This window comes from Ranitomeya variabilis, chromosome 6, assembly GCF_051348905.1.
Source record: "Ranitomeya variabilis isolate aRanVar5 chromosome 6, aRanVar5.hap1, whole genome shotgun sequence".
In the NCBI taxonomy this organism is placed as follows: Eukaryota; Metazoa; Chordata; class Amphibia; order Anura; family Dendrobatidae; genus Ranitomeya; species Ranitomeya variabilis.
The window spans coordinates 270,016,932-270,037,239 of record NC_135237.1 but is presented as its reverse complement, the minus strand read 5'-3'; the positions used below and the strand labels follow the sequence as shown (position 1 = coordinate 270,037,239).

Below are 20,308 nucleotides of genomic sequence, written 5' to 3'. Positions count from 1 at the left end.
GCTAATACCGCCATATAGTACCGCCTATTACTAGCAGCAGGTTTCTCTCCTGCACGGTGGATCCCAGGTTGCGAACGCACCAACTGTCTCATATATATAATTGGTGCGTTCTGCCAACCCTAACAGAATTCTAGTGCCAGGGTCTGGCTAGTACATGGCGGACAAACAGCAATCCTTGCGGTACATCCAGCAGCTGGAGGGTAGGTTGGTGGCTCTCGAGCGCACAACCTCAGCTGTGGATGTTACCGCAGTTGCTATTCAGGCTGCTAGCGTAGCTGCAGCAACCTTGTCCACGGCCATCCCTGTTCCGACTATATCTCGCCTCCCGCTGCCAGAAAAATGTTCTGGTGATAGTAAATCTTGTAGGGGTTTCATGAGCCAGTGCTCTATACACCTGGCCACACATTTCCCCACAGAGCGGGCAAAGGTGGGATTTATTGTGTCTCTCCTGTCGGACAGGGCATTGGAATGGGCTACGCCGCTGTGGGAGTGTGGCGATCTTGTGGTGCAGAGTACTCCGCTGTTCCTGAGCACTCTGAAACAGGTCTTTTTAGGACCTCGAGTCACCCATGATACTGCGCTCCAACTGTTGGCATTGACTCAGGGCTCGTCCTTGGTCAGCCATTTTGCCGTCCACTTCTGCACCCTAGCATCTGAGCTGGAGTGGTCGGATAAAGCCCTTATCCCTATATTTTGGAGGGGGCTGGCTGACCACCTGAAGGACGCTCTGGCCTCTAGGGAGATTACCGCCACACTGGAGGAGTTAATAGCTGTGTCTACTCGTATTGACCTCCGTTTTCACGAGCGAAAGTTAGAGCGGGTTCAGTGTAGACAGAGGTTTCGAATGGCTCCCACCTTCGCCAAACCTTTGGAATCTCCGGTCCAGGTCCCTGAGTCACATGAGGCCATGGAAGTGTCACGAGCGGGATCTAAGTCCCGGACCGCTCGTGCACTCAAGTTCTGTCATGTTTGCCAACAATCAGGACATCTTGCCATCAGATGTTCCCAGCGGTCGAGGAAACGTCAGCGTCTAGTGGTAGTAGGTGGAGGTATACTAGACACGGTGACGTTTGCCTCCAAATTGTCCTTTAAGGGGAAAATTACAATAGGCTTATTCACTCACTCGGTAGAGCTCTGCGTGGATTCTGGGGTGGAGGGCAATTTTATGTCTTCTGCCTTCGCCCAACATCACGCAATACCCCTGGTAATGCTAGCTCAACCAGTAACCGTACGAGTGGTGAATGGGTTGACATTGCCCTCACAGATAACACACCAGACCATCTCTTTCACTCTGTCCATGTCGCCATCTCATCAGGAGATTATATCTCTGCTCGTCATTCCTGAGGGAATTGATGAGGTCTTGTTAGGGATACCTTGGCTACAGTACCACTCTCCTCATATTGAGTGGTCCACAGGCAGAATTTTTGGGATGGGGTGAATCTTGTGGGGGTAGATTTCAGAGGGAAAGCATTCAGGTTGCCACTACTGAGGTACCCGCAGATCTATCCTCTCTCCCCAAGCTATATTGGCCCTATGCTGACGTGTTCTCCAAAAGGGCTGCGGAGACCCTTCTGCCTCACCACCCCTATGACTGTCCTATTGACCTCTCGCCTGGTGCTGAGCCTCCGCGGGGTTGAGTCTATCCGTTATCTCTCCCGGAGATAGAGGCAATGTCACAGTACATCCAGGAAAATCTGGCAAGAGGATTCATTAGAAAGTCAGTGTCACCTGCAGGGGCTGGGTTCTTCTTCGTGCAGAAGAAGAGTGGAGAATTACGTCCATGCATAGACTACATTGGTCTTAACGCCATCACCATTAAGAATAAACATCCCCTGCCCCTGATATCGGAGCTTTTTAATAGGCTTCGGGGAGCAAGGGTATTTACTAAAGTAGATCTGCGGTGTGCTTACAACCTGATTCGCATCTGTGAGGGGGACGAATGGAAGACAGCTTTTAACACCAGGGATGGGCACTATGAATATCTAGTGATGTCCATTGGGCTCTGTAATGCCCCAGCCGTTTTCCAAGACTTTGTAAACGATATCTTCCGGGATATGCTCTCCACCTCAGTCATAGTCAATCTGGATGATATTCTCATCTACTCTCCAGATATTGACTCCCACTGGAGAGATGTTTGCAGAGTCTTCAACCTCTTATGAACAAATTCCCTCTATGCCCAGTTGGAGAAATGTGTGTTTGAGCAGGAGTCCTTACCTTTCCTGGGCTATATCATCTCCACCCAGGGATTAGCTATGGATCCTGCCAAACTACAGGCTGTGATAGACTGGCAAGAACCCCATTCTCTTAAAGTGGTGCAGCGCTCTATGTGGTTAATTAACCAATATCGCCAGTTCATTCCTCATTTCTCAACTTTTGTAGCTCCCTTGGTAGCCCTTACCAAGAAGGGAGCAAATCCCAAATTGTGGTCTGAGGAGGTCTCCAAGGCCTTCACTTCTATTAAATCTCATTTTGCTAGAGCTCCCATCCTACATCGCCCCGATGTAGATAAGCCATTTATAATAGAGGTGGATGCCTCATCCGTTGGTGCTGGAGCAGTCCTCTTCCAAAAGGATGCTCAAGGTTGGAAGCATCCTTGCTTCTTCTTTTCCAAGACCTTCACACCAGTGGAGAGGAATTATTCCATCGGGGACAGGGAGTTGCTAGCAATGACGTTGGCCTTCTCAGAGTGGAGACATCTTTTGGAGGGGGCTCGCTTTCCCTTCCAAGTATTCACAGACCACAAGAATTTGGTCTATTTACAGACAGCCCAGCGGTGAAATTCTTGGCAGGCCAGATGGTCCTTGTTCTTCTCCCCGTTCCATTTCACCCTCCATTTTGTTTCAAGGGAGAAGAACATTCGTGCCGAGGCTCTCTCTTGCTCCATTGTATCATCTGAGGAGGAAGAGGAGCCTCGGCTTATTGTCCCTTCCGTGAGCCTGAGAACTGTGGCCCCAGTTTTGCTAGAGTCTGTGCCTCTGGGCAAGACTTTTGTACCATCAAGTTTGCATCCAGAGGTTCTCTCTTGGGCTCACTCGTCCAGGGTGGGTGGACATTTTGGGACCAAAAGGACATCTGAGCTACTGGTGAGGACATACTGGTGGCCACATATGGCCCATGACGTCGCAGACTATGTTCGGGCATGTGTCTCCTGCGCCAAGAACAAGTCTCCTCGTAAATAGCCAGCTGGGTTGCTTCACCCCCTGCCGGTGGCTGACAGGTCCTGGGAGATGGTCGGGATGGATTTTGTGGTGGGCTTACCCAAGTCTCTTAGTTGCACCATTATTTGAGTGATCACCGACCATTTTTCCAAAATCGTGCACTTGGTGCCTCTTCCACGGCTACCTACTGCTACTGCAGGGCTCTGGCAGCATTGTTTATCAAACATATCTTTCGCCTACACGGTATGCCGGACAAAATTGTCAGTGACCGGGATCCCCAGTTTGCATCTCGATTCTGGAGAGATCTTTGTTGTCTACTCGGCATTGAGTTGAATCTCTCCTCAGCATATCATCCTGAGACAAATGGGTTGGTAGAGAGGGCCAACCAGACCCTGGTCACATATCTATGACATTTTTTTTCTGCCAGGCAGGATGACTGGGCATCCTTGCTACCTTGGGCGGAGTTTGCGCTTAACAACGCCATAGCCGACTCCACCGTTCAGACTCCTTTCCTCCTTAATTACGGCCAGCATCTGCTGGTTCCTGTGCCTATGCCCATGTCTTCCGCCGACTCCAGGGTGGCAGACTGGGCTGTGGAGGCACGGGACATTTGGGACCACACTCAGAATGCCATCCAGGCCTCTAAGGAGAGAATGAGGTCCTCCGCCGATGCACATCGGCGCCCTGCTCCAAGTGACTCAGTGTGGCTCTCCGCCTGTAACATCAGGCTGCGAGTTGAGTCCACTAAGTTTGCACCTCACTACTTTGGTCCCTTCAAGGTCCTCAAACAGGTTAATCCTGTGGTCTACCGTCTGGCCCTTCCTCCATGCCTAGGTATCACCGACACCTTTCATGTGTCCCTCTTAAAGCCCATATACATGTCTCGGTTTTCCGAGTCATCTGCTGGGACATTGGGTTCGTCTACGGACAATTACGAGGTGAACGCTATTTTGGGGTGCAAGATGGTATGTGGCAAAAAATTTTATTTGGTGGACTGGAAGAGTTATGGCCCAGAGGAAAGATCCTGGGACCCTGCTGAGCACATTCGAGCTCCGCAGCTCATTGCTGCATTCGAGTGTAGCGAGGTCCAAGGAGGGGGGCAATGTTAGGTGTCAAGTTCCCCCCTCTACACAGGGGAAATCTCGAACCATCTCCGCTGCGGTCTCCCATTCTTCTCCAGCCGCAGTGGAGCCTGCTCAGCAGAGACGTTAGTCCCAGCGTCTGACTCAGGCTGATACTGGGCGACTGGTTACTACTGTTCTTCCAGGCTCTGCCTTTGTAGCCAGCGCTGATCAACAGCAAGCAGATCTTTCTGGGACTAAGTCCTGCTTTTCCCATACTGGGCATGCCCACGGGATGACCTCCCATTGGAGGTCGGGGGTCACATGCGCAGATCCTGAAGTGGTTCCTGTTGGACCACTAGGAATGTCCTTGAGTGCTAAAACTATAAAAGGTTTGCATGGCTTCACGGCCATGAGCTAGTACTTAACCAATGTTAAAGAGCTCAGCGGCAGTGTGGTCATGCTTGTATGTGGTCAGGGTTTGGCTTTAATAACCCCCTAGAATACCGGCACCTCCAATGAGGAGTTTGTATGTTTGGATTCAGGGAGGGCCTTGGCTGAAATAAGCCCCTAGAATACTGACACCTCTGGTTATTCTAACAGCATGACCACAGTTTTGCTCTGTTTGGTAGCTGTGTTCCTCTTTGCGCTTAACAGGGCACAGCATCTTGTTATTCTAACAAATCTGTGAAGTAACAGAGTTTGCTAATACCGCCATATAGTACCGCCTATTGCTAGCAGCAGGTTTCTCTCCTGCACGGTGGACCCCGGGTTGCAAACGCACTAACTGTCTCATACATATATATTCAGTGCGTTCCGCCAACCCTAACATTAAAGATCCCCAATTCACATCAGGACTACAAGATACCAGGTACTTTCAGCTGCGTCACTTCTAATGTGGTGTACCTAATTATTTGTACTAAATGTCCAACTGGGGGTCTGTATGTAGGGGAGACAGGGCAGAAACTGAGAACAAGGATGAACTCTAAGATAAGAGAAGTCTTATTGATGGCGTTTTTTCTGTGATGTGCTGTGCATAAATATGTGATTCTTCAGAATTTCTTTTAGTCTATGCCTGATGAAGAGACCTGAGAAGTCTCAAAAGCTTGCAATTTGTTACCATCTTTCCAGTTAGGCATTAAAAGGTATCAACCACTGAGGACTCTCAATTCTAAATATTTTTCTATCACACATTCAACACTGTAGAATGATGCAGGGAGTGGAACAATTATGTTTTCCTCCCATGCACCCAACAAAGAATTTTTTTAATTTTGAAATACATGATATATTATATCAAATAGTGCCATCAAAATATACAAATATATGGCTCTTGGAAGGAATGTATAAAACAACTTAAGGGGTTTCTCACTGGACTACCTTCAATAAACATTCTGAACACCGTATGTGCATATTCATTCAATCCCGCATCCACTGTCCAGTGTGAGTGGATAGTGTGAGTGGATGCGGGATTGAATGAATATGCACACACACACTGTCCAGTGGGGGTGATATGCTATATTATTTACGTGCTTTAGGATTTCTATATTGCAGTCTTGTACTATTTTTCTTTGTGTTACTTGTAATGCTGCTGCAATGCAGGTAGGTGCAGGTTTCACTAGATGGCAGTATAGAGGAAGCAGGTCTGCACCTAAACAGAGCTGACCTGCAGTGCAGCAGTGAGGCTACCACAGGTGGCAGCAGAATAGTCAAACAAGCTGGGTCAAATCCTAGACTGTAGCGCAGTACCAAAGGAATAAGCAAACTCGCGGTCAGAGACAAGCCAGGGGTCAGTAACGGTCAGGAGCAGATAAGCCAAATGACAACGGACTGAAACAAGTCAGGATACAAGCCAAGTCAAAATCAGGGAGTCTGCACACTCAATGGAAACACTGAGTCAAGACAGGAATAGGGAAAAACAGAAACATGGGTTCAGACAGCAAACACAGCAGGACCAATCAGAGCAATCAGAGTCAGCTACAGCAGCACTAGGCAAAAATTTTAACTGACATCGCCTTCAGGAAGCAACAGCGATAAATAGCCAACCTGAACGCTGAAAGAGGCTAAGAAAAGTTAACTTTTGACATGACCAGACCGGGAAAAAGGGAAAACACGACTCAAAACTCGGTCTGGATCATGACATTACTGACTCCTAAGGGTATATATTCATATAACCCTTTTTCAGTTGGGTTTGGAGCAGGTTCAGTTCGAAACCCAACTAAAAAGTGCTTTGAAAACACTCGAAAGAATTAACATTTGCAACTTCTATGTAAAAATTATTTTCTGTTGATAAGTTCAGGCTTTTGAATGTCTTTTAACTGCTTATAGTTTCCAAAATCGACAAGCTGTTAAAAGAAGTGAACCAACCATTCTTTAGGTGTTTTCCACTTGGAAGACACTTCAAACCAACAATACTGTAGGAAGACTAAAAGAGCACGCAAAAGACCCTTGAGCATCTTTTTGAGCATTTGTGAGTGTTTTTGCCAAAAAGTTTGTGTTTTACACATTGCTTATTGGAATTGAAAAGAAGGGCGTAAATCAGACCAAAATGCTACCAAAAAGCTGTCAAAGATGGCCAAGAAAGGCTTATGAAATTCCAACAAAAAGTTTACAAACTGCTCAAAGAAACACGATAAAAACCTGCAAAAAGATGCTCCAGGAAAAATAAATTCTGCAAAAGCTATGGAATTTCCTGATGTGGTTCCCTCTGGAAAACCTCTTAAGCTTTGCATATGTCGAAATAAACCCTTAGGCTACTTTCACACTGATCCGTCAGGCTGACGTACCAACGGACGCTGTGAAAAACTGCAAGACGTGGGCAGCGGATGCAGTTTTACAATGCATCAGCTGCCCATTCTGCAGTCTGGGGAGGAGAGGACGGAGTTTCGGCCGCGCATGCGCGGTCGAAAATGGTGGACGCGACGCACAAAAAAAAGGTTACATGGAATCTTTTTTTGTGCCGACGGTCCGCCAAAACACGACGCATCCGTCGCACGACGGATGCGACGTGTGGCAATGCTTCGCAATGTGTCGCTAATGCAAGTCTATGGAGAAAAAACGCATCCTGTGGGCAACTTTGCAGGATGACTTTTTTCTCCAAAACGACACATTGCGACGTGCGTCACACAACACTAGTGTGAAAGTAGCCTAACATGAGTTTGGTCAATACCAAAATTTAGAACTATTGTCCTGCAGATATTTGCAATGAAATAGTTAATTCTGTATGTATGAAATGATTTGTGAGCCAACTGTGGTCTAGCAAAGTAGACATTTAATAGTGAAGGTTTTATCTCTGTGACTGTCTTGGTTGTCACTAGGAACAGGTGCACCATGAAGTGAACGTGGGCTACAGTTTTAAGAGCTCTCTTTACTGCTGTGGAAAATAATATCATAGTAAAAGCGTCTCGCATCTTGCCAGCATGTTTATTTTACTTTTTACAAATGGGCACTGATACTTAAATGCACTAAGGCAGCAGTCCAGATAAGCTCCATTTCGCTGAGGAAGAACAATCCACTGACATCTGAGAAGAAAAGAGATCATGCCTACAAAACTATAGATAACTCAAATTTGGTGGAACATGCTTAGATCAGACTACCAGTCTCTATAGTCCAATTTTTGGTGAAGTTTAAAGGATGGTTTTTTATTTTTTTTTATTTTGAGAAAATAACAACCACTACGATCTGAGAAAATGTGTACTTTGCCTATATCAGAGGCTCTTTGCTTATATTCAGTACTTCCCATATTAACTACAAATAGGCTTGGACTGGACCACAGAAGAACAGGTGAAACCCCACCTGTGCCTTTGATACACTACTGTGCAGACAAAGGCAACATGTCATCATTTAACAAACTTATCAGTATATTATTATGTAGAAACAAAAGAAAAATTGTGAATGAGAGCAGTGGCTAACTAGTCTGATGTGCTCCAGTGCAAAATATAGACCTGGGCCCCTATGTAAATGTTGGTCACGTTTATGGGCCCTTATAGTGTGGTAGATCCTATAAAGACATCTATGTTCACCCCTCATGTAATAATGTTTCCTGTCCTGGCTCCTTCTTGTAGTAATCTCATCCATCCTTGGGCATGTGCTGTAACATTTTCCCCCATCCAGGGCCCATTCCTGCTATAATGTCCTCCATCCTGGTTTAATGCCACACATCATGGTATAATGTCCCCCATCATAGTACAATGTCCCCCATCCTTGTATAATGTCCCCATTCTGGTATAATGTCCCCATCCTGGTATAATATCTGCATTCTGGTATAATGACCCCATTCTAGTATATTGTCTCCCATCCTGGGTCCCTTCCATTTTTCTTCTGCACATTTTAAAAAGAAATAAATGATTCTGCTCACCTTCCTCTTCTCTCACACCACAGAGTCTTTTTCTGTAGCCGCCGCTGGAGCCAACAGCTGACTTTGGCGTGCCAGTACTGATCAGGCAGCGGCATGTATTGCAGAGCAGGAACCCATTGGGTCTCTGTGCCACAATACATTTCTACTGAATGTACCTCTGAGAAAACACATCTAAGCAAAATTGGCACCGGCGGACCCCATCCCGCACGAGTCCGGTCACACCCTCTGTGACCACAATCGTTACGACCCTGAATGAGGCTAACGTAAAATTTGCATGTAGTTGAACAGTGGGTCCCTAAAGTAAATGTTAGTGGTGGACCCTTGGTACCCCATTTTGACACTGACTGCAATACATATCTATACAATACTTAAAGAGTATAGAGTTTATAAACAGGGAGAGGAGGAACCTGCAGTCACTCTGTGTGAAATGTGTCTATAACTCAGAAAACCCCTTTAGCTATCTATTCTTCGCTTCACAATTGACTTTGTGGTTTTAGTTTGAAATTACCTATCTATTTTACACTCTAAAACACCATTGGCAGTATAAGAGAAGCAGTAGTCTAAAGTGGACTGTTACATACGATTGCTAGTCAACAGCCGTCTCTCACGACTTTCCAATGTCTTTTCAATGGCCACTGCCAGACAGCTCTGGTGTTAGCATATTTTCGGGAGAACAAAAGGATCAGGTGTTTATATTCAATTTGCTAAACTAGTATTTCTCCCATGTCATCTGTCAGGGGAGAGTTATTAGGCCCCCATACACATTAGATTGTCAGTCAATTACTAGCCGACTAAAATCTAATGTGTGTTGGCATTGTAAGACTGTGATGACTCTCTACTGGAATAAATGAATGGCATGAGTGGGCAAATCTGGTGATGGCTCATCAGTATATGCCTTCTGAAGTAGTGGACTACAGGATTCCCAATTAAATAGAGGCTAGTCAAGTATTTGTATTACTTTTTTTTAACCCAGCTATTTATAAACCACCCTATGAGGGTCCAGAATGACTGGAAAGCTGCTTTCACATATTTCTTAGTACAGACAGACCAGATGCAGAGACCTATTTGCTTCATAGACTACTCATTTACTGATCTGATATTGACAACTTATCCTAACAGTAGGTTATCAATATTAAAAGGAATCTGTCAGCAGGTTTTTGCTATGTAATCTGAAGACAGCAGGAGATAGAGGCTAAAACACAGAATTCAGGGATGTCTCACTAGTCAAAGTGTTGTTTTTTACTGACTGATTTATCACTAAGAGATTAACATTGCCTGGCTACACTAGTCCGGCAATGCCCCCTCCTGTGATAAGCACTTCACTGTCTATGGACTTTGTACATAAAGAGCCTGGTGAGGGCGGGGTTAGCTTTCTGAGCTCTGCTTCATTCTAAATCCAAAAGCTCTGATTATGTGAGAATGGCTGCACCCAGTAAACTAAGTGATACATTGATGGATTTGTTGCCTACATCAGGTTGCTCTCAGATAAGGTAGGAAAAACCTGGTGGCAGATTCCCTTTACAGACCAGAAAATTTCCATTATAGTATTTCGAGTATGTCAAGTTTTGATTATATTTTATTCTTCACTTGAGTAAACAGTATAGCGAAAATGATTAGTTTCCCAAAGTTAGCTAATATATCTGTGCAAGATCACCTTTGGTATATTTAGACAAATGCTAAATGTTCAAATATCAATGGGTTAGCAGTCTAGTAATACAGATGAAAATATTAGTTGATCATTCAGGAAGGTTTATATAGTTATAGAGTCTTACCATGAAAATAAGACAGACACCTCTCATGTTCAGCTGTTATGTTTCATCAGCATAAAAGTAATATAGCGCTTACACTGGCAAGAATCTTCTCGACAATCAGCCTTTCTAAACAGGCAGTCCATCACTCTACGAATGTTCTTTGGATAAAATAATTTTGAAGCTTGCTTAAAAATCACTTTTTTTGGCAGCACGTCCTATTGTGTAAATAGGAATGTGCTGCTGAATATTTTGATATTCTATGCACACAGATTGAATTGTATTAACGATAATTTAGTGTTCATGAAAATGCAGTCAGCTCATCTAAACAGGCTACTATATGACCGCCAATCGGCTAACAAGAAGCCAATAGACATTCATTCAAAGGCTGCGATCGTGTAATACCCATGCACACTAAATCTGTCCTGGGAAATTATACTCACTTTTGTTTTGTGAAAGAATAAAAATTCATTATTTGAATAATTCTCAGCATCCGCATTACATCTGTTTTTTTTCTCATCCATTTTTTTCACTAATTAAATATTTTTGCTCCAAAGCTTATTAAAAGAACCCTGGAAGATCACATATTTTTTCAGATTTATCACCGAACAACAAATATGTGAGATATAGAAGCAATCTGAAGCCTGCCAATTTTCATCCATGTTTCACAAATCCCCATAGACCTGAATGGCCAATTCTGATGCTGAAACATGGATCAGAATAGGTCCTTCTATGAGTCTGAGATCCTTGTTCTTCACCCATTTGTGTATAGATCCAAGAAACTCTGTGGGGGCGATTCATAAAAGCTTTTTCATCAGTTTTCTGTGAAAAAAAAGCTTTGAAAAGTCGCATTTTTTGTGCAAACACAAAGTTACACAAAAATGCATGTTTTCACCATTCTTGCCCCAGTGCAGATAAAGTGGGTAAAGCTGGGGCACGGCAGGGTGTGGTGACCCCCGTTCATCAAATTCATGACATGTGACTTCATCCACTACACCACAAATGTTACTCCAGCAGGGGTTGAAATAAGATTTGTGGCAAGGCTCACATAGCGGCTCATGCCACCACATGCTTCGATGGATTCATTAAGAGGCAAAAGCCTCTTAATGAATTTGGAGCTTCACTCCAGAATGTCCCCTCATCGAGACTGATGAAAGAATTGCCGGTCTTGATAAATTGCCCCCCATGAGTTCCTATTTAGTCCGAGAAAAAGATGGACAGCACACGGACGTGTCACATGGATGTGTGAATGTAGCCTGAATCTAACATTATTTTATTTCAGCTCTGATTATTCAAGTATGGTGACATTTTTTAATGCATTGCCTTACCAAACCTTGTGACTTACACAGAAAATGTTTCTGAGGCAAAAATATTTCCAATCACTATCAGCCTGATTTATCTGTATAATATTTCAGTGGTACATGTACATACAGACATGGCTACAGATAAAGTGAGCTTCACAACGACTTCCTAACAAGCTCATGATGAAAGTCACATTGCGTTAAACTAAGCTGTTTGTGCCGATTCATAAAAGTCTGTACAAGGATTTCTCAGGAACTCTGAATTGCTAGAGATAATCTCTTCTAGTTGTTGGTGGTTTCCCAAATCATCAACCATCTTTTTGCAATATGTAGAAACTACAGAATGTCCCATAGTCCAAATTCATAAAATAATCAGGAACTTTGTTAAAATTGTTTGAAAATCCTACTTTCTACATAAGAAAATAAAACAATTTTATCTGGTAAATTCCTTTTACGTATTGTACAGAAGTACGGTTATTGACTGGGTTTCTAATCTGTAAAGGTCAGAGTTCTTGTTCAGTCAAGTGTCTTATTCATTTTTTCATGTCTGTGTTCTGTCAGCTGGTGAACACAATGCTGTAATTCATTAGGAAACACCACTGAGTGGAATATAGCACATTAAAGTGTGTTGAGCATCTGTTTAAGGCTGTTTAATGATAGATTATAAGATTCTGAAACAGTATTTGTTTGCCTGTGTTGTACAGTCTTCAGTTCTCCCTCAATCACATATATTTAGTTCTCACATGTCCAATAGATGGTAGCAGTGGCAGGGTGAGTGGTCTGAGCCCTTGGGCATTAAAGGTTGTCAACTAATCTCTAGAGCCTTTCGATTCTTTATCTTTTTCTATTGATAGAGCAGTATGGGGCTTTTTTTGCAGGACTAGCTATAGTTTTTATGTTTACCATTTTGGATGCATGTGACTTTTTCAACACTTTTTACACCATCTTTTGTGAGATAAGGTGACAAAAAAACCAACAATTTTCTGAGTGATAAATCTATAGTGTTTATTTGTATGATTTTGGGGTTCAAGTGACTTTTTCGTAGCTTTTTATTACTTTTTGGACATAAAATATTCTGGTTATGTTTTATAGCTTTCAGTGTACTCTTTTTATAATTTGGGTCACTCATTACAGAGTCAAGGATACCAAATGTATAATTTGTTTTATTATATTTTTTAAAAAGAATCTCATTTATGTTTTTATGTGTTGGCATATTTTAGGGGTCATAACTTTTTTCGTTGATGGAGCTGTGTAAGGGCTTGTTATTTGCATAAGGCTTTGTAGTTTCTATTACTAGAATTTTGAGGATTATGTGACTTTCCTAGATTTTTCTAATTTTGTTTTTAGTCAAAGTCACCAAACAGCAATTCTGGCTTTGTTATTTTTTTTCCTGTGATGTTTAATGAATACTTTTGGGGGAAAGAATAATTACATATTTACCACTAAAATGTTGTTTTATTCCAAAGTTTTTACATTTTTCTAAGAGCTAATAAGAAAAAAACTGACCTCTCAATTTATTGTACAATTTCTCCTGAGTGTGCCAATACATTTAATCGGAAATACTTTTTAATCACAGTGGAAAGCTCAGAAGGGAAGGAATGCCATATTATTAGTGCAGATTTTGTTATGGTTTGTGGATGGCAGGATGGCAAGACCCACTGGAAGATCCGCTGAGGTGTCAGAACAGCAGAACCCCTCATAACATCAACATGTTAGGGCATGCTAGGTTAGGCTATGGGTTGAACTAGATGGACTTAAAGTCTTCCTTCAACCTTAATAACTATGTTACTATGTTACTATGTATAAGTGACCTCATTTTACAAACCACACCTCTCAATGTATACATCTAAGAATGCAGTCATCATATTGACACCACAAATGTGTCACAGAATTTTATACCGTTGGGTTGTGAAGAAAAAATAATTTTTACCACAAATATTTAGTTTTAGCCAAAGATGTTATATTTTCACAAGGGGAAATGGGTAAAAAAAGCACGAAAATTTGTCACACAATTTCTGTTGAACATGGAAATACCCCATATGTGTCTGTACAGTACTGCTTATCTACACAACGAGAATCGGGAGGGAAGGAGCGCTGTTTGACTCTTGGAGAACAAATTAGTGTAGAATAGTTTGCAAACTCCATATACATAACCCCTAAGCGCCAGAAGAGCAGAATGCCCTCTCTAGTGACCTCAGTTTGGAAATTACACCTGAGTAGGAATTTATCTACAAGTGTAATGACAGTTTTAACTCCATGGGTGTTTTTCAAAAACAGGCTTGCGTAGCTTGCTGTCCCAGAGGTCATCATGATTGATTGTGGCATTTAGGGGGTAAATGGCATGGGGCAGTACGGGCAGCACTCCTGGTAGTGACAGGTGAGGCTCGGCTTTCACTTAAGCCGAGCACCCGGTAGCGATCATGTGGGCACTTGCTACTGTGGCCACATGATCACCATAACATAAATTTATGTTTGCAGGAATCCCTTCCCGACCATGACGTAAACCTATATCAAATGTTGTAAAGGGGTTGTTCATTTGTGAGAGGGGAATTTTTAAAATTCTTTTTACTAAAATGCCTGCAGTTGGGGCTAAAAATAATTTTTGAAACTGAGTTTTTAAAAAAAAAAACTTTTATGTGGTCTCTGGTCATAAATTAGCTGAGAGGAATTCAGAAAAAGACAGTTACAAACTCTCAGTCAGATTGTGTAGCTGGCTGACTGACAAAATCTCAATTAACTCTTTCTACAGCCACCAATTAACAATACAACACATAGGCTATAGAAGGCAAACTATGCAAAATTTTTAATGAAACCCAATTGAAAAAATTATTTTTAGCCCCCAGTATATGCACATAATCTTAAAAAATGTTCCCCAAGGGTGGACATATAGTTTAAATTATAACTCATGTATTCTTTATGTTCTTCTATCATAGGAGACCATCATCAGGGAGTGAAAAATCAAATCCTTCCAAAAGACACAGAGATCGACTGAATGCAGAATTAGATCGACTGGCCAGCCTGCTACCTTTTCCTCCAGAAATTATCACAAAGTTGGATAAACTTTCCATACTTCGACTCAGTGTCAGCTATTTACGTGTGAAAAGCTTCTTCCAAGGTAGGTTATAACAGCAGATGGACAGGTTTTCTACTGTTAATGTCATTATTTTTTAGTCTTTATATATTTGTTTTATAGTCTTTATTCTTGACTTCTGCACAGTCCTAGACATCTGTTCATTTGTATCTGGAAATGTTATATGTGGATTAGTTTATAGATGTATGCAGAATATGAAGTTCAATCTAGAAGTTTATACTAGTGGTAAACAGGTTTGCTTTTGTTTCTTAGCCTCTAATGTTTGTGGAGAGGTGATCCAGAGCTCCAGGAGAAGGCTGAGTGTGCATGCAGCCGATTGGTGCTTTACATTATGCTTTTATCTGCTCCTTGGAAAAAGTTGTAGTGAGCTACTTTATTCAGTTTTTGTAAAGAAACTATTTTTACTGGTTAAGTGAGACCATGTTCCTAAAACGAAAAAAAAAAATATAAGCTTATAAATACTGATTAAATTTGCAAAGGGCAGAACATAGCGTGCTTGAAGGGTTTCCTATTGTTTCACTTTTGTATAAACCCCTTACGGGCTCTAGTTCACCCACTTTTTTGGTGTTTTAAAACGTTTGCTAAAAAGGGGGTATTTTTTAAGTGTTTGCCATACATTTTGATGATCTTTTTATTTGTTTCTCTTAGTAAATGCAAAATTGCAGCAAAAAAAAGTAACAAACAAACAATGCTGTGTATTTAAAGTTTACTATAGCATTAAAAAATATGGAGAGTTGATTTTAATATATAGTACAATGTATGGAATTGAAAACTTGGCATTTATTTGTCACTTGCATATTTTGTTATATCTAAGCTAGACCAATCAACACTAGTAGTTTACTCTACTGTAGCAAGAAACTGTGAGCATTGCCTCCGTTTGTATTTTTCACCTATTTATGTTGAATATTTTTGAATGCGATATATAATGTCTGGTAAGGATGGTTTTGCATACTATGTTTTGGTTTTTTTAAAAAACCCTACTGCACTTCTTGAGCTAATGCACTCAGTCTTTTGCATTCTGGAAAATTATCCAATAATACATTTCTGTGAGTGGTAAAAGAATGTAAACCATTGCTCTCCATATCTAGTGTGTCCTCCTTGTGCATCATTAACTGCCTCTAATCGTTTCCAGTACGTGTCCATTAGTCCTGCACACTGGTTTGGAGGAATTTTAGCCCAGTCTTCCATACAAAACAGCTTCAACTCTTTTAAGTTGGTGGGTTTTCTCCCATGAACTATTCATTTCATGTCTTTTCATAACATTTCTTTAGGAAGCGTTCTCTGGAGATTCAGCTCATACACAGATGACCTGACATTTTACATTACATTAGCCTCTTGTCTTGTCCAGGTGATGTTTAGCAAACTATAGACAGGCAGCAATATTCTTTTTGGAGAACTGTAGCTTTTTCCTTGCAATCATGTCATGCACTCCATTGTTGTTCGGTGTAATGGTAGAATCAATAACATTAGCTAATATGAGAGAGGCCATTACTTTCTTAGGGGTTACCTTGGGTTCCATTGTAACCTTGTGGACTATTCTGCATCTTGCATCTTGCTCTTCAAGGGTTCTTTGTTGGTCGTCCACCTTTAGGAAGGCTAATAATTGCCTTGAATTTTCTCCATTTGTACACTATCTATCTGACTCTTAATTTGTGGAGTCCAAACTCTTTTGAGATGGATTTGCAACCTTCCCCACCCTGAAGTCCTCAGAAATCTTTCTTCGTTCATGAAATAATATACTTCCACAAATCTGTTGTGAAGATCAGACTTTGGTAAATCTCTGTTCTTTAAATAAAACAGGACACCCACTCACACCGGATTATAATCTCATTGATTGAATACTCCAGACTCAAATTTCAATTTAAAATTATCTGTGAATACTAAAGGTTTGCACTTTTGCCACTCACAGACATTTGATATTGGATGATGTTTCTCAACAAAAGTTAAATAGTCATATTTTTCATTCATTTGTTTGATTTGATTCACATTATCTACCTTAAGGACATTTGAGAAAATCTGATGTAGTTTTCGGTCAGACTTATGCAGAAACATGTACAATTTTGATGGATTCACAAACTTTCAAGCACAATTGTATACTCTTCAGATAGAAAGACACAACTCATCATGTTGTAAGATCAGACTCCCAGTTTTTATGGGGGAGTGAGGGAGTTTATACATAAAAGGACATGTATTTGCTCATTTAAAGATAAATATTTATTAGAAAAATATTTAGTTGTTGAAACCAGAATGAATACTCCTTTAACAAACTCTAAAAGATTTCTTATATGTAAAATGTAGTTCTTTTTGCATTAGAATAACATTGCATCAGCAAACATTTAATTTGATATATTGCTGTTTACTTATCAGTTAAAACGATACAAGTTAAAATGCCAATTCCTACAGTCAGCGTTGGTCTGCTTTCTCAGTTTTACATGGCAATACAACGAGTTGACAGTTCCTACATGCTGTTCCTAAAGATCACCCCAAAGCAGCCAGTAAATGTTATGTGGTCAATGCAAATGTTCCACTCATACAAGTGAAAAATAAAGTTGACTTAGTCAAACCAATAAGTATTTGCAACTATCTTGAGTCATGATAAACTTTTATTTCTACTATTTTGATAGCTGCTGTATAAAGACCAGTCATCAGAAAAGTAGAAAATTATTTTACAACAAGAAAATAAAAGAAAGATATTGATTTTATTTGGTCTACATCTAATAAATAGTAATGATTAATGGGGAAAAATAAATGGCCATAAAATGACTCAGCACCAATAACCTTTAGTGCACAACTTACCATAGTTTGTTACCAATGTGTTATGCACATTACATTTAAAGGAGCTTGTATAATATACTGTTATAAATCCATAAACATTAACTAACATACAGTTTAAATCTAAAACAGCTTCTGCTCTTCGGGAAGGCTTTCTGCAAGACATTGAAGTGTGACTGGGAATTTTGGTAAAATTTTGAACATTTGTGAGGTCAGACACTGATTTGTTGAGATGTCTGGACTCATCCCAAAGGTTTTTGATGGGGTTGAGGGCAGGATTCTGTGCAGGCTACTTAACTTCTTCCACACTAAGCTAACCCAACAATGCCAATATGGATCTTTCTTTATGCATTGGGCCACAGTCATGCAGGAGCAGAAATGGACCGTCCCAAAACTGTTTGCACAAAGTTGGAAGCATTTTCTCTGAATATTTTGATATTCTGAAGCATTAAGTTTTCCATTCAGTGGACCAAGGGGGCCCAAGCCAACGCATGAAAAATAACCCCAGAGCATTATTCTTCCTCCACCAAACTTTGCAGTTGGCACACAGCAGTCAAGCAGTTAGCACTCTCCTGGAATTTGGCAAACTGAGATTGATCCATCAGATTGAGAAGCGTGATTGGACTCTTCTGAGAACACCTTTTCACAGACTAGTGGTGGCATGCTTTACACCATTCCATCTGATGCTTGGCATTGTGCTAAGTGATGCAAGCCTTGCACATAGCTGCTCGGACATGGAAACCCATGCCATGAAGATTTCAGGCCACAGTTTTGTTCTAATTTTCTGCTTATTGAGTGTGGAGATTATTGTCGACTTTTATGCACCTTATGTAACTTTGCGCAGTCTGTCACTTTGTGCTGAGTTGCTGGGGTTTCTAAATGCTTCCACTTTTCAATAATACCTCTCACAGTTGATCATAGAAAGAAAGAAATTCCAGAAACTGACTTACTGCAACCCATTCTTTCAAAAAAATGTATAAAGGCAGACTACATGGCTAGATGCTTGATATAATATACCTGAAGCAATAGGACTGAATGAAAACTCTGAATTCAGTGATTAAGAGGTATGTCCCAAAACTTTAGTCCACATAGTGCATATTACTACACAAATTAGACCTTTAATATTTCTTTTTGCATGTCCAAATGCTACTTTAAAAATATACCTTGGTCATGCATGTGTTATATGTGTTATTCATGTAAAAGTATATGCATTATAGGCAAGTATGACATTCACTTGACACTTTGGCCATAGTATATTACTCCGTAGGCCTGTTTACTTGCTATAAATGTGGCAGGTATATATTACAGCTGCTGTAAATCTATTCGCATGTCCCATTCCATTGGCCACTATAGTGATCTGTGGCTGCTGCACAGGAGTGTGAGTTATCCCTCTTAAATGGGTTGTCTGGGAATAAGGAAAAAAATAACTAAATGAAATGTCATTATAAATACTTTACTGTATACATTTAATTAGAAAATCACAATCCTTTTGGCTACAGAGGTTATCACTATAGAATTAAAATGGACTCCGAGTTGTTACTCTGACAAAAATCTGTAGTAGAATGTTAGGACTAGTGTTGAGCGATACCGTCCGATACTTGAAAGTATCGGTATCGGAAAGTATCGGCCGATACCGGCAAAGTATCGGATCCAATCCGATACCGATACCCGATACCAATACAAGTCAATGGGACTCAAGTATCGGACGGTATTCCTGATGGTTCCCAGGGTCTGAAGGAGAGGAAACTCTCCTTCAGGCCCTGGGAACCATATTACTGTGTAAAATAAAGAATTAAAATAAAAAATATCGCTATACTCACCTGTCCGACGCAGCCTGGACCTCAGCGAGGGAACCGGCAGCGTTGTTTGTTTAAAATTCGCGCTTTTACTTGGTTACGTGAAGTCCCGGCTTGTGATTGGTCAGGGCGGCCATGTTGCCGGGACGCGGACCAATCACAGCAAGCCGTGACGAAATTACGTCACGGCTTGCTGTGATTGGTCCGCGTCCCGGCAACATGGCCGCCATTAACCAATCACAAGCCGTGACGTCATGGGAGGCTGGACACGCGCGCATTTTAAAATGGGCGCGTGTCCAGCCTCCCGTGACGTCCCGGCTTGTGATTGGTTGCGGCGCGGTCAACCAATCACAAGCCGGGAGGCTGGACACGCGCGCATTTTAAAATGCGTTTTAAAATGCGCGCGTGTCCAAATTGTACACTTATTTATATGTATACAGAAGTATGATGTTTTCAACCCTGTAGTTTGGCTTAGCTTGGCACTTTTTGATGTATTGCGAGGCTCAGGTCTTGATTGTGAGCTTGGTACACACTTGTGATTGGTTGACCGCGCCGCAACCAATCACAAGCCGGGACGTCACGGGAGGCTGGACACGCGCCCATTTTAAAATGCGCGCGTGTCCAGCCTCCCGGCTTGTGATTGGTTGACCGCGCCGCAACCAATCACAAGCCGGGACGTCACGGGAGGCTGGACACGCGCCCATTTTAAAATGCGCGCGTGTCCAGCCTCCCGTGACGTCACGGCTTGTGATTGGTCGCGGCGGCCATGTTGCCGGGACGCGGACCAATCACAGCAAGCCGTGACGTAATTTCAGGTCCTGCAGGATTTTAAAATTACGTTCCGGCGTTGTGATTGGTCCGCGTCCCGGCAACATGGCCGCCGCGACCAATCACAAGCCGTGACGTCACGGGAGGCTGGACACGCGCGCATTTTAAAATGTGCGCGTGTCCAGCCTCCCGTGACGTCCCGGCTTGTGATTGGTTACGTCGCCCATGTGACCACGACGCGCCCAATCACAACGCCGGA

The 20,308-nt window shown here is 41.9% G+C and overlaps 1 protein-coding gene across 1 annotated transcript in view; it reads left to right on the top strand.

Moving 5' to 3' along the window:
* AHRR (aryl hydrocarbon receptor repressor) overlaps positions 1-20,308 on the top strand; it is a 462,221-nt gene that overhangs the window by 48,262 nt on the left and 393,651 nt on the right. Inside the window, exon 3 of the mRNA XM_077269620.1 lies at positions 14,556-14,737. Coding sequence (XP_077125735.1) covers positions 14,556-14,737 — 182 coding nt within the window. The remainder of the gene's footprint in view (positions 1-14,555; positions 14,738-20,308) is intronic.